The 14447-nt window shown below is 46.0% G+C and overlaps 1 protein-coding gene across 1 annotated transcript in view; it reads right to left on the reverse strand.

The window, feature by feature from the left end:
• Positions 1 to 14447, reverse strand: part of TP53I3 (tumor protein p53 inducible protein 3) — a 57333-nt gene that overhangs the window by 30899 nt on the left and 11987 nt on the right. Inside the window, exon 2 of the mRNA XM_029596023.1 lies at positions 553 to 695. Coding sequence (XP_029451883.1) covers positions 553 to 690 — 138 coding nt within the window. The 5' untranslated portion in view covers positions 691 to 695. The remainder of the gene's footprint in view (positions 1 to 552; positions 696 to 14447) is intronic.

Consider the following 14447-nt stretch of genomic DNA (forward strand, 5'->3'; position numbering starts at 1 on the left):
GAACATAAGAAATTGCCATGCTGGGACAGACCAAGGGTCCATCAAGCCCAGCATCCTGTTTCCAACAGAGGCCAAAAACCAGGCCACAAGAACCTGGCAATTACCCAAGCACTAAGAAGAACCCATGCTACTGATGCAATTAATAGCAGTGGCTATTCCCTAAGTATAATTGATTAATAGCCATTAATGGACTTCTCCTCCAAGAACTTATCCAAACCTTTTTTGAACCCAGCTTTACTAACTGCACTAACTACCTTCTCTGGCAACAAATTCCAGAGCTTTATTGTGCGTTGAGTGAAAAAGAATTTTCTCCGATTAGTCTTAAATGTGTTACTTGCTAACTTCATGGAATGCCCCCTAGTCCTGTTATTGGGCACCCACCATTGGGCTGTTATTGGGCACCCACCATTTTGATTAATTTGTCTCTTTTGGGTGTTTGATATTCTGTTTCCTAAGGTAAAATTAGTGTATATTCTGGAGAATATGAATGATGGGGGCTGTATCTGGTACTAGGTCACACAAAGGTCCTCAGATTTCTTGAAAGAACGATACCTGAAGTAAATCTGCTCTGTTCAGAGCGCTGGCATGAACTTTCAGCAGGACTTCTCCTTCCTTGGGCTTTGGTTTTTCCACCTCTTTTATATAGAGATTTTCTGGTCCTCCTGGAGCATCAAAGTACACTGCAAGCATGTTCTCTGCAGAAACACCAAGCAAAAACCAAACATATGCTCACCAGCTGGAAATGTAGGCCACAGTCCAAAACTAACCAGTTCAGGACAGATGTCAGACATACTGAGACATGCAGCTGTAACACTGGAGCGGGCTCAGGATCAGGAACCCAGGAGGGAGACCTGGAGCAAGTTATTCTGCAGAGCTAGATGTATAGCATGAACACTGGAGCAGACTGCAGAGCTGAATGCAATACAGGGTCAAGGCCAGATGAACAGTGGTTCTGGAAGACGTATCCCAGATGTCTGTTTTACCAACAAAGGTGTGCCTCTGTTACTCTCCTTATATATTATCACCAATCAGGGCACAGTCTGTGCTGAACTAATGTCACCTTCTGAGGGCATGTCTAACAACCTGGCAACTGGAGGGTAAATGTCCCCTGGCCTTTCTCTGCCTCTGAGGCATCTCTGCAGCCTCCCAGTCTCTATCTTCTAGGGTTGTCAGTTCACACCCTGTAGATCCTGATGGTGTGGTGATCCAACCTCAACTGTAATGACCCTTTTTCATTTTTAGTAATATATTTTTAATCAGGTTGTCAAACATAGATGCAGTACAGAATGTGCATCATAATTATGATCATATATTCCATACTCTATTTATATGCACTTGTGAGGAAAGGTCCCCATCCCAGTTCCTGGATCAAAAAACATTCACAAAACATTCAATATGAAATTCAAACATTATTGTATTATAATTTTCAAATATAGTCTAAAATAAACGGCTCTCGTGCTAAACTTTCAAAAGGGAAACTTTGATAAAATGAGAAAAATTGTTAGAAAAAAACTGAAAGGAGCAGCTACAAAAGTAAAAAATGTCCAAGAGGTGTGGTCATTGTTAAAAAATACCATTCTAGAAGCACAGTCCAGATGTATTCCACACATTAAGAAAGGTGGAAAGAAGGCAAATCGATTACTGGCATGGTTAAAAGGGGAGGTGAAAGAAGCTATTTTAGACAAAAGATCTTCATTCAAATATTGGAAGAAAGATCCAACAGAAGAAAATAGGATAAAACACCTCAGAGTTCTGAAGAAACTAAAAAATGACATTTCAGACCTATTAGTAAAAATTTGTAACCTATCATTAAAATCATCCATTGTACCTGTAGACTGGAGGATAGCTAATGTAACCCCCATATTTAAAAAGGGATCCAGGGGCGATCCGGGAAACTACAGACCAGTTAGTCTGACTTCAGTGCCAGGAAAAATAGTGGAAAGTGTTCTAAACATCAAAATCACAGAATATATAGAAAGATATGGTTTAATGGAACAAAGGCAGCATGGCTTTACTCAAGGCAAGTCTTGCCTCACAAATCTGCTTCACTTTTTTGAAGGAGTTAATAAACATGTGGATAAAGGTGAACCGGTAGATGTAGTGTACTTGGATTTTCAGAAGGCATTTGACAAAGTTCCTCATGACAGGCTTCTAGGAAAAATAAAAAGTCATGGTACAGGTGGCGATGTCCTTTCGTGGATTACAAACTGGCTAAAAGACAGGAAACAGAGAGTAGGATTAAATGGACAATTTTCTCAGTGGAAGGGAGTGGGCAGTGGAGTGCCTCAGGGATCTGTATTGGGACCCTTACTTTTCAATATATTTATAAATGATCTGGAAAGAAATACGACAAGTGAAGTAATCAAATTTGCAGATGATACAAAACTGTTCAGAGTAGTTAAATCACAAGCAGATTGCGATAAATTGCAGGAAGACCTTGTGAAGCTGGAAAATTGGGCATCAAAATGGCAGATTAAATTTAATGTGGATACGTGCAAGGTGATGCATATAGGGAAAAATAACCCATGCTATAGTTACACAATGTTAGGTTCCATATTAGGTGCTACTACCCAAGAAAGAGATCTAGGCATCATAGTGGATAACACATTGAAATCGTCGGTTCAGTGTGCTGCAGCAGTCAAAAAAGCAAACAGAATGTTGGGAATTATTACAAAGGGAATGGTGAATAAAATGGAAAATGTCATAATGCCTCTGTATCGCTCCATGGTGAGACCGCACCTTGAATACTGTGTACAATTCTGGTCGCTGCATCTCAAAAAAGATATAATTGCGATGGAGAAGGTACAGAGAAGGGCTACCAAAATGATAAGGGGAATGGAACAGCTCCCCTATGAAGAAAGACTAAAGAGGTTAGGACTTTTCAGCTTGGAGAAGAGACAGCTGAGGGGGGATATGATAGAGGTGTTTAAAATCATGAGAGGTCTAGAACGGGTAGATGTGAATTGGTTTTTTACTCTTTCGGATAATAGAAAGACTAGGGGGCACTCCATGAAGTTAGCATGTGGCACATTTAAAACTAATCGGAGAAAGTTCTTTTTCACTCAACGCACAATTAAACTCTGGAATTTGTTGCCAGAAGATGTGGTTAGTACAGTTAGTATAGCTTTGTTTAAAAAAGGATTGCATAAGTTCTTGGAGGAGAAGTCCATTACCTGCTATTAATTAAGTTGACTTAGATAATAACCAGTGCTATTACTAACAACGGTAACATGGAATAGACTTAGTTTTTGGATACTTGCCAGTTTCTTATGGCCTGGATTGGCCACTGTTGGAAACAGGATGCTGGGCTTGATGGACCCTTGGTCTGACCCAGTATGGCATGTTCTTATGTGCTTATGTTCTTACCTTGCAGCCCGACTTCTAACTGCTGCCCAAAACTGTCTGGGTCAGCCACATGGCAAAGTTCAATGGCGTAAACTGCAATGCTTTCACAAGGGCACTGATCCCTGTTGTTCAGTTCATGTCTCAAATTCAGCAGGTGTGTTAGGATTGTGGATTCTTGTATTGGGGTGAGCTTGGCGCAGCCTACAGGGGACCCTGTAGGTCCTAACCGCCAGCTGATGGAGCAGAAAGGTGCAGAGACTGAACTGGATCTTCGCCTATATCAGCCTCTTTCCCCTTGGGTTGAGCCTTTGGGTTCTGGGGGCCTGCAGATCTTAGGTGGCAGTATCTGGGGCATAGGCAGAAGAGTAGAACCAGAGTCAGACTGTGGTCGGAGGTGTGTGGTAAGCAAGGATATAGAGAATCCTGGCTAAGGTCATTGACAAACGGCAGGCAGGAATATCAAGAATCCAGGCAAAGGTCAATACCAAAATCCGAGGATAGGAATGTTTTTACTAGCGTGCGGCTGGAGTGATGAAGGCAAGGCTGGGCAAAGCTGAAGATATGAAGAAATAGATGAAGAGACAAAGGCAGGCTGGAGAAACAAAGGCAATGCTGAAGAGACAAAGGCAGGCTGGAGAGATGAAGGCAAGCCTGGGCAAAGCTAGAGAGATGAAGCCAAGGCTGAAGAGATGAAGGCAGGCTGGAGAGACCAAGGCAAGGTTGGGCAAGGCTGAAGAGACAAAGGCAAGGCTGAGCAAAGCCAAAAAGATAAAGGAAGGCTGGAAAGATGAAGGCAAAGTTGGTCAAGGCTGAAGAAATGAAAAAACAGGCTGGAGAGGCAAAGGCAAGGCTGGGCAAAGCTGAAGAGTTGAAGAACGCAGCAACTCACACTACCCGAAAGGTAGTTGACCAGTTGCTGAGGTAAAGCAGTGTTGCACGGCCAGGGTTTAAATACCTGGCAATGTGACATCATTAATCGGCGCCTGGGAGCACTTAGATGAAGGCCCCGGCAGTGATGTTGGTAGCATTCTGAGCGTGTGGAAAAGCTGAAATCGGTGAGATGGCAGCTCTGGGTGAGTTAGCCAGCTCATGGCGGCAGCCTGTGAGCCAGCAAACGTAACAGTATCCCCCTTCTTAAGCCCACTTCTCAGGGTCCAAGGCTTAGGTTTGTAGGGAAATTATCTGTTTTCCTCTTTTAACAGAAGTAGTGCCTTAAGGTTGGTGGCAGACTCCCAGGAGTTCTCTTCTGGGCCAAAATGCTTCCATGCAATGAGGTACTCGAGTTTGTTCAGTTGCCTGTGTGATTCTAAGATTTCTTGTACCTCAAACTGTGTGTTGTCTTCAGCATTAACATCTGAAGATGTGGGTGGCTTTCTGGAGGGCCAGGAAAGGATCAAGAGTTTTAATAATGAGATGGAACACATTATGAATTCTCAATGTGATGGGGAGCTTCAGCTGGTATGTCACAGGCCCCATTTGACATTGGGTGGGGTAAGGTCCAATTAATTGAGGTTTCAGGTGGAGCAAGGGGACCCAAAAATGTAAGTGCTTGTATGGCTGGGTGCTTAGCCATACAAGCCATACATTTTGAATTGCGGTTCTGGTCAGTGTCCAATGTCTGCATACTTTTGGCCCAAGCAGTGGCTCAAGAAATGAATTGATTGGTGTGAGTCCAAAGGTCATGGAGTTCTTTGGCCATGAGATGGGCTGCAGGGCAGTCTATAGAGACAGGCAGAGGAAATGGTATCTGAGGAAGTCTCCCATATACAATCTGAAACGGAGAGGAATTGCTGGCACTGCTCACATGACTATTATGCAAACAGTCTGCCCAAGGTAGCAGGATGGCCCAGTCATCTTGCCTTCTGTTCACATACGGCCAGAGGAATGTCTTGAGGACCTGATTGACCTTCTTGGTCTGCCTGTTGCCTGAGGATGATAGGCTGTGGTGAAATCCAGGATGATGCCAGACTTCCGGCAGAGGGTCTTCCAGTAGAGGGCTGTAAATTGGAAGTCTCTGTCAGATAGGATGTGGAATGGCAGGCCGTGTAATTGGAAAACATGTTGGACAAAGAGACAGGCCAATTTGGGAGCCATGGGTAGCCCACTGAGAAGTACAAAGTGAGCCATTTTTGAGAATCTATCCACTGTGACCCATATCACAGTGGAGCCGTATGAGAGAGAGAGGTCCACAATGAAGTCTGTAGATAAATGGGTCCAGGGTTTCCTGGGGGTTGACAATGGCTGTAACAAAGCACAGGGCAGGTACAAACAGCTTTGTTCTGCATGCAGGTAGGACAGAAATCCACATAGTCCTTCATGTCTTTTTTGACCTACGGCCACCAATAATGATGTTGAAGGAAGTCAAGCATTCGGGATACTCCGGGATGTCCTGCCACGCGAGAGTCATGCGCCCACTTCAACACTTTTTCCCGGAGCCTCTTGAGGAGAATTGCCTTCCCTGCAGAGATGGACGTGCCAGAAGCAAGGATGATCTTTGCAGGATCAGTGATATGTGGGGTTGGGGGGTTATCTTCAGTTAGAAAGGAACAGGATAATGCATCTGCCTGTAGATTTTTTTTATGGCCAGTAGGTAGCAAAATTCAAAATCAAATCGGGAAAAAAAAGGGACCAGCAAGCCTGTCTGAGGTTGAGTTGCTGGGCCTGATGAAAGTATTCTATGTTCTTATAGTCTGTGTAAATGATGATCCTGTTTTGGGCACCTTCTAGGAGGTGCCGCCATTCCTCAAGAGCTAACTTGACCACTAAGAGTTCTCTGTCTCCAAATGTATAATCCTCTCTGCCAGGGAGAACTTTGTGGAGAAACTCCAGGGAGGAAGTCTTAGAACCAATGTCAGGAAGTATTTCTTCACAGAGAGGGTGGTGAATGCCTGGAATGCCCTTCCAGAGTAAGTGGTGAAGACTAAAACTGTGAAGGATTTCAAAGGGGCATGGGATAAACACTGTGGATCCATAAAGGCTAGAGGATGGGAATGAAGAGAAGAGCCATGGGGGTGGCTTGCTGGAATGGTGGCTACTAGTGATTACTACCATTACTCAATAAGCCTTCACACAGTTAATGCAACTCCAACACTGCTCTCTGCTTCAACGGCAAGGGGAAATGTGGAAAAGAGGATTTGCATTCAGACAACAACCAACAAGGACTGACCTACACAGTCTGGTAAACAAATAAGCGTGGGGGTAGCTTGCTTTTTGCAGTGGTTACTACCCTAAACCAATTAAGCCTGATACTTCACTTTGAATGCATATATAGCATTGCTCTGCTTCAACAGCAGGGGGAAATGTGGAAAAGAATCATTGATCTGTGCAGTCTGGGTAAACAAGTATCTGGGTAACTTGCTTGATGCGGCGGTTACTACCCTTAACTATTAAGCCTTATGATTCACCTTTGATGCAACTCCAACATTACTCTCTGCATCAACGGAAGGGGAGAGCAGGAAATTCAAATCATACAGTTACCAACAAGGGCCCTGAACCTGGTGGTCAGTGAAACAGATAAGGATGGGAAAATAAGTGTGGGAGCTTGCTGGGCAGACTGGATGGGCTGTTTTGGTTTTTTTTTGCTGTCAATTCTATGTTTCTATGTAAGAACGAACATGGAAGAAGTGTCCCTTCTGCACTATGTTGACTGAGGACAGCCCCAACCCCAAAGGAAGAGGCATATACTACCAGATGTCATAGACATGGTCCTTGAGAGAAGGCTTGTTTTAGTGCCTGATATGTATTGACGGCCTCCAGGGTCCAATTTCTGGTGTTCGCACCCTTGCATGTTAAGGCAGTGAGCAGAGCAGTGAGGGTGGAGTACCTGGGGATGAATTGACAATAGTAATTGGCAAAATCCAGAAATTGTTACAGGGCTCAAAGACTAACAGGCTGAGGCCATTCTAGGATGGTCTTCTGTTTCAACAGGTCCATGAGTAGACTGGTGCTGGAGACAATATACCCCAGAAAGGTTAGCTGATCTTGCTCAAAGAGGCATTTTTTAAATTCGGTGTACAGGTGGTGTTTGCTCAAATGCTGGAGTACTTGTTTCACATGTAGTATATGTGCAGTCAGTGATTTGAAGAAGATAAGGATGTCATCCAAATAGACCACCACAGATGAATATAAGAGGCCCTGAAAGATGTCATTCACCATTTTCTGGAAGATTGCAAAGTCCAAACAGCATTAGTAACTGTCTCTGCTATTAAAGGTAGTCTTCCACTCATCTCCTTGTTTAATATGGATGAGATTGTAAGCCCCTCTGAGACTGAATTTTGTGAAGATCTGGGCTCCTTAGAGGTGGTCGAACAGTTTGGATATAAGAGATAGAGGGTAAAGATCCTTTTTTGTAATGGCATTAAGACCCCGGTAGTCTATGCAGAGTTGGAGTGTTCTTTCCTTTTTTGCCACAAAAAGGAAGCCTGCTCCTTTAGGAGAAGAAGAAGGGTGGATGAAGCCTCTTGCAAGATTTTCCTGAATATAATCATTCCTAGAGGGGGTGTACCCTTCCTTGAGGAGGTTTCTTATCAGGGAGGAGCTTGATACCACAATCATAGGAAATGTGAGGGGTAAGGTTTCCACTTTCTTCTTGGAAAATACGTCCTGGTATTCAGCATTTTGAGAAGGAAGTCCCATGTGGATGAGTGCAAAAGTCAGATGGGGTGGAGGCATGATAGAGGTAAGGCAGTTAGATGAACAGGATGGCCTTCAGTGGGCCAATTCCAGCAAAGACAAGTTGATGGTGGGCTGGTGTTTTTTGAAGCTAGGGAAGTCCCAGAATAATAGGGTTGACTGCTCGAGGAATGACATAGAAGGTATTAGTCTCAGAATGCAGAAGACCTGTGTGGAAAATCAGAGGGATAGTACTCTCCATGAGCCGCCCTGGGAGAGGGTCTCCATAGACTGAGGAGATTGTGAAAGGCCAGTTCAGGGGAACAAAGAGTATATTATAATGTACAACCAGAGCTTGGTCGATGAAGTTTCCACCTACGCCGGAGTCCAGGAATGCTTCAAAAAATAAGTGGGTTTGACCCAGGAGGATGGACACAGGAACAATGATTTGGGGCATGGAGGAGGTCTGGCCTAGGATTGCATCCCTGGTCAACCCTAGGCATGGAGGTTTCCCTGTTTCTCAGGACAGTTGACAATGAGGTACTCGTGATCTGCGTAATACATGCACAGGCCCATCGGTTTTCTGTATAACTTCTCCTCAGGGGGAAGATGGCGGAGGCACAGCTGCATGGGTTCCTCTGGGGGCTTGACCTCAGGAGCCCAGGTTGTAGGTGGAGAAGATGGATGCTGAAAATGAGGTGCTAGAAGGATAGGCAGCTGAGTTTTATTTTCTTGAGACTTCTCCTGGAACTTTTGGTCAATAGGCACTGCTAAGATAAGGTTATCCAAGAACATGGGGACCTCCTGTACTGTGAGCTTGTCCTTGATTCAGCCTGCAAGACCTTGAAGGAAGATGGCTGTGAGGTCACCTCCGTTCAACTCAGAGGCAAGGGTTTGGAACTCTGTAGCATATTCTGTGAGAGTTTGGAAGCCCTGGCAAATTTGTAACATCTCCGCTGCTAGGGAAGTGTGTCTTCTGGGTTCATCAAATACAAGGCAGAATTTGTGTAAAAATTTAGAGAGGTTCTAGAAAATGGGATCATCACACATCCAAATGGAAGAGGCCCAAGCCAGTGCAATATGTGACCTTAGTGCGATCATCTGGGAACAGGCTGGCCTACAGTTGGAAGTGCATCTGGCATAGGCTAATGAAACCCCCAGAACTGCTTGGGGTCCCCCATGTAACACAGGGGTGCTGGGGGCTATAGTACTGGTCTAGCAGGTACGAGCAGCACTGGTGGAGGGGGAACCACTGGCACCAATGCTGGGGCTGGCTTCAAAGCATCCATCCTGAGAGCCAATCTTTCCAGGGCAGCAGTAACCTGGTTTAATATCTGCTGTTGTTCCTGCAGTCATTGAACTAGGCCGGAGAGAGGACAGGGCCGCCAAGTCCATGGCCTCAGCAACCTGTTAGGATTATGTTGGGGTGAAGTTGACATAGCCTACAGAGGAGGTCCTGTAGCTCTTCACCGTCAACTGGCGGAGCAGATAGGTGCAGAGACTGAACTGGAGCTTTGCCTATACCAGCCCCTTTCCCCTCAGATTGAGCCTTTGGGTTCCGGAGGCTGGCAGGATTTAGATGGCTGTCTCTGGGGTGTAGGCAGAAGAGTTGATATGGGGTCAGACTGTGGTCAGAGGCAGGTGGCAGGCAAGGATATAAAGAGTCCGGGCTAAGGTCAGTGGCTGGTGGCAGGCAGGGATATTGAGAGTCCAGACTAAAGTCAATGGCAGGCAGCAGACAAGAATATCAAGAGTCAGGCTAAGGTCAGTGGCAGGCGATATCGAGAATTCAGGCTAAGGTCGATACCAGAATCCATCTGAGGAAAGGAATGTGGGGCTACGGCAAGACTGGAGAGATGAAGGCAAGCTCGCAAGGCTGAAGAGTCGAAGGCAGGCTGGGGAAACTAAGGCAAGGCTGAAGAGTTGAAGGCAAGCTGGGCAAAGCTGAAGAGGTGAGGAACGCAGTAATTCACACTACCTGGAAAGTATTTGACCCATTGCTGAAGCAAAGCAGTGTTGCACAGCCGGGGTTTAAATACCTGGCCGTGTGACATCATCAATTGGCACATGGGTGTGCTGTTCCTGCTTCAGGGCCTTATAGGATGGTGCGCACAGCACGCGTGCACCTATTGGAAGACCCTGGTGGTGATGGCAGCAGCATTCTGAACGTGTAGAAGCACTGAAGTCAGTGGGAAGGCAGCGTTGGGTGAGTGAGCCAGCTCACAGGGGCAGCCCGCGAAACACCAGAAAGTGTACGATCACATATGTACCTGGTCCCACAACATTCAGCAGAACAGCTTCTGCTTGAGTGTCATCTGCGATAGTATTAGCTTGGGTATATGAAGCAAGATGCTTAGTGTACAGTATATGTCCTGCGATGCCAGTTTTGCCTGCTCAGACTCTTTCTAGATGGCCCAGTGTTGTCATTTCCAAAAATCTGTAATTATTTTTTTAAATTAGTAAAGGATTCTTTTTTATGTTACTGTAAAAATATCACAAGAATCTCATGGCGATTTAGGCAAGATGAAAGCACTTGTAAATTTTCAGTTGATGCTCCTCTTATTGTTCATGGGCAAGATGAAGGGACAAATACAAAAATTTGGTGATGAAGATGGAATCATTGCCTTGAGTGAGTGAGGAGAGGCAGGTTTATTCAGGAGGTAAGGCCTGCAAATATTGCTTACACAGACACAGAAAACAGTGTACAGAGAGCCCTGCAGCATGCAGGTATGAACAGACACAGCTCACTGTCAACCAGAATACACTTGTTTGCCACTTATTGTTTGCAGCCAATCCATATTTGATAGGCTGCAAATATAACACATTTGTGATAGAGCTAAGAAAAAAGTCAAGATGTCTCTGTTGCGACCGTCGGTCTACGACAGCTTCGCCCCGCCTACCTTACTGTTCTTGCGGCTCCTCCCGCTCACCTCAGACTATTGGCTGCCGCGGCGTCTGTCTGCCGACCTCTCCGGCGTCCCCGGACCAGCTTTGGTGCTGCTTCCCGCCATGTTCCTCCAAGGTACCATAGGGTGTGCGCGCGCAAGCCGCCCTCATCTTTATTTCCTTGTTGGTGCGAACCTCAGGGGCATCCCCCTGAAATGACGTCACGCTGCCCGGATATTTAAGCCTACCTCTTTTGCTAGCTAATCGAGTTAGCAACAACTCGAATTACTACGGATGGGATTTGCTCTCCGTACCGAAGCTACTCTGTCACTCCAACGTTCTCTGGAACTCTTACTGCTAACGGGGTACCCGCTCCTCAGGGGCCTCTTCTGCTTCTTTCAGGTGCTATCAGGAAACCGGTACTCGCTCCTCGAGGGCCCATGTTCCCTGAGTCGCTGCCTGCATCTACAATCCTTTCTACTTGGAAGACTTCACTAACAGTATCCATCTGTAAGTACGACTACCATCTATTCCACAGTACTGCTTCCCTGGAACCAGGTACTTGCTCCTCGAGGGTCTGTCTTCTGTTCCAGTGCCAGACCTCTCGTCTAGTGGAACCACTGTGTGAGTACAATACCACTGAGTCTCCCTGCTCTAAGGGATCAGGTACTCGCTCCTCGAGGGCCTGCTCTCCCCGTCTCAAAACTTCACCTATTCTACCTGGGACTCTGTATATTTCTCACTGTGTACTCATAACTCTCAGTCTCTTTCCACTACAGCACAGCCAAGCAGAGGCTCCGCTGTTCCAGCGTCCTGTAGAATACTTGCCCAGCCAGGCTCGACGTCTACTACTCAATACTGTCACCTCTGGTGGTTTCCAAAACTGTTTAAATAAAGATTCAATCTGTGTTTGTGTGTCCAGAGTCTAGCCTGACACCGTGGTCCCTCACGGGATTGCCCCCCGTGGGTGTGGTCAGCTGCCACAGTGTCCAAGGATCCACCCAAACACCAATAACCATAACAGATTGCTAACTCCATGGATCTGGCTCAGCTCAATGCCTTGTAGGCTTCGCCCTGGGCATTGCTGAACGCATTGGAGAAACTCACTACTGCGTTTCATCAGCTGCATGCACAGAAGAATCAAGGCTCTAATTCCAGTAATGAAGGTCAGTTACCCGAAGTAACTGTAAAGACTACTGTGCCTCTTGCTGCTCCAGTTCATTTCTCTGGAGAGATTCAAAGAACTAGAGCCTTCTTAAACCGGTGCTTCATGTATTTTGCATTACAGGCCCTCTCACTTCCCTACAGCCTACACCAAGACTACTTACATTCTATCTTATCTTGATGGAAGGGCCTTGTCTTGGGCCTCTGCCCAAGACAAGGCCCTTCCATCCTATACTCCAGGATATTGACGGATTTATGGATTTGTTCAAATCCGTTTTTGATGATCCTGCCCGACACACTGTTGCTGGTTCGACTTTGGTGGACCTGAAGCAAGGCAACCGACCACTGGCTGATTTTGCTATAGAGTTCAAGACTCTTGCTACCAAATTATTTTGGGACCCTAGATGCCTGAAAGCCCTCTTCTTCAGAGGTTTGGATTACCGCTTGAAGGACGAGTTAGCTGCTCGTGATACACCTGACTCGCTGGATGAGCTAGTGGCCTTAGCCACTAGAATTGATCACCGGCTTCATAAGGTGCAAGAACTCAAGCCTAGTAAAGGACCTGTTCAGAAAGAAGTTCGTGCTAAGCCTGCCCTCAGGATGGTCCCTGTAATGCCTGTTGCCAGTGGTGAAGAACCGATGCAACTTGGTCGCAGTCACCTGACATCCAAAGAGAGAAGACTTCGGAAGAGGAATGGTTTGTGCATGTATTGTGGACAAGCTGGTCATGCAGTCCAAACATGCCCCATCTGTCTGGGAAACGGACGGGTCTAAGTCCTGCGGGAGGACTTTTTAGGCTTTACTACGCCCTCTCCTCTGCTCTCTCTCCCTATCTCTCTGATCTGCGGACTGTTGGAATTCCAAATTGCCCTGGTAGACTCAGGAATAGGAGGTAATTTTATTCTACAATGACTTGTGGAACATTTGAGGATTCCCCTCACCACTTTGAAGATTCCACTACTCCTATCATCTATTCACGGAGAGCCATTACCGGGTGATGTTACCAGTTGTACCGAACCAGTAGTCCTCCGCACCGGAGCCTTCCATAATGAGTCAATCTCCTTCTTTGTGTTAGAGAAGGCCATGCACCCTATCGTTCTGGGGTTACCCTGGTTGCAACTGCACATGCCACAATTCAACTGGGCTACATTGGAGCTCTCCCGTTGGGATCCAGAATGTCATGGCAAATGCTTAAAGGAGGTCTCTCCTATTCTCTGCATGCCTACAACTCCAGTGATGCCAGGGCTGCCGCCTCAGTACGCATCATTCCGTGATGTTTTCTCCAAAGAAGCTGCTGACATCCTTCCGCCACATAGATCTTATGACTGTGCCATAAGACTGAAACCTAATGCTGAACCTCCTAAGGGATGTGTCTACCCACTGTCAGCAGTAAAGAACAAGGCCATGTTCGAGTACGTCGAGGAAAACTTGCAAAAAAGTTTTATTAGACCATCTGTCTCCTGCGGGTTGCAGGCTTCTTCTTCGTGGGGAAGAAGGACGGTACTCTGTGTCCTTGTATCAACTATCGAGGTCTGAACGAGATCACAACTAAAGACTGATACCCCTTACCTCTGATCTCAGAGTTGTTTGATCAACTTCAAGGAGCCAAGATATTCTCGAAACTTGACCTAAAGGGAGCCTATAACTTGGTTCGCATCCACGATGGCGACAAGTGGAAAAAAGCCTTCAACACTCGAGATGGCCATTTTGAATATTTGGTGATGCCCTTCGGCTTGTGCAATGCTCCCGCTGTGTTTCAGAACATGATGAACGACATTCTGCGGGACCTGTTGTATAAAAGTGTCGTTGTATACCTAGATGACATCCTGATATTCTCACAGGATATGCCAACTCATTTAGCAGATGTCAAGCAAGTATTACTGAGAATTCGAGAACACCGCCTCTACACCAAGCTGCCAAAGTGCGAATTTCATAAAGATTCAGTGCCTTTCCTTGACTATATCATATCTAAACAAGGCTTCTGGATGGATCCCCCAAAATTAGACAGTATCAAGAATTGGTCTCAACCTACAAGTCTGAAAGCCCTGAGATGATTTTTGGGGTTCACAAATTACTATAGAAGCTTTATAAAGAACCATTCTTCTTTAACTGTGCCCTTAACTGCAATGACACAGAAAGGGGCCAGTGCTTCTAGATGGTCTGCAGAGGCCATTTCCACATTTGAGAATTTAAAGACTGCCTTTTCCACTGAGCCATGTCTACGTCACCCGGACCCCAATAGACCCTTCATCGTGGAAGTTGACGCTTCAGAGGTTGGAGTAGGGGCAGTGTAAAGCCAAACCGGAGATTCAAAGGCCTTACATCCCTGCTCTTTCTTCTCGCGACACTTTTCTCCTGCAGAGAAGAACTATGGGATCGGTGATAAAGAGCTCCTGGCTATTAAACTGGCATTCGAGGAATGGCGTCCTTGGCTCGAAGGC

Source organism: Rhinatrema bivittatum, chromosome 3 (assembly GCF_901001135.1).
Source record: "Rhinatrema bivittatum chromosome 3, aRhiBiv1.1, whole genome shotgun sequence".
Lineage (NCBI taxonomy): Eukaryota > Metazoa > Chordata > Amphibia > Gymnophiona > Rhinatrematidae > Rhinatrema > Rhinatrema bivittatum.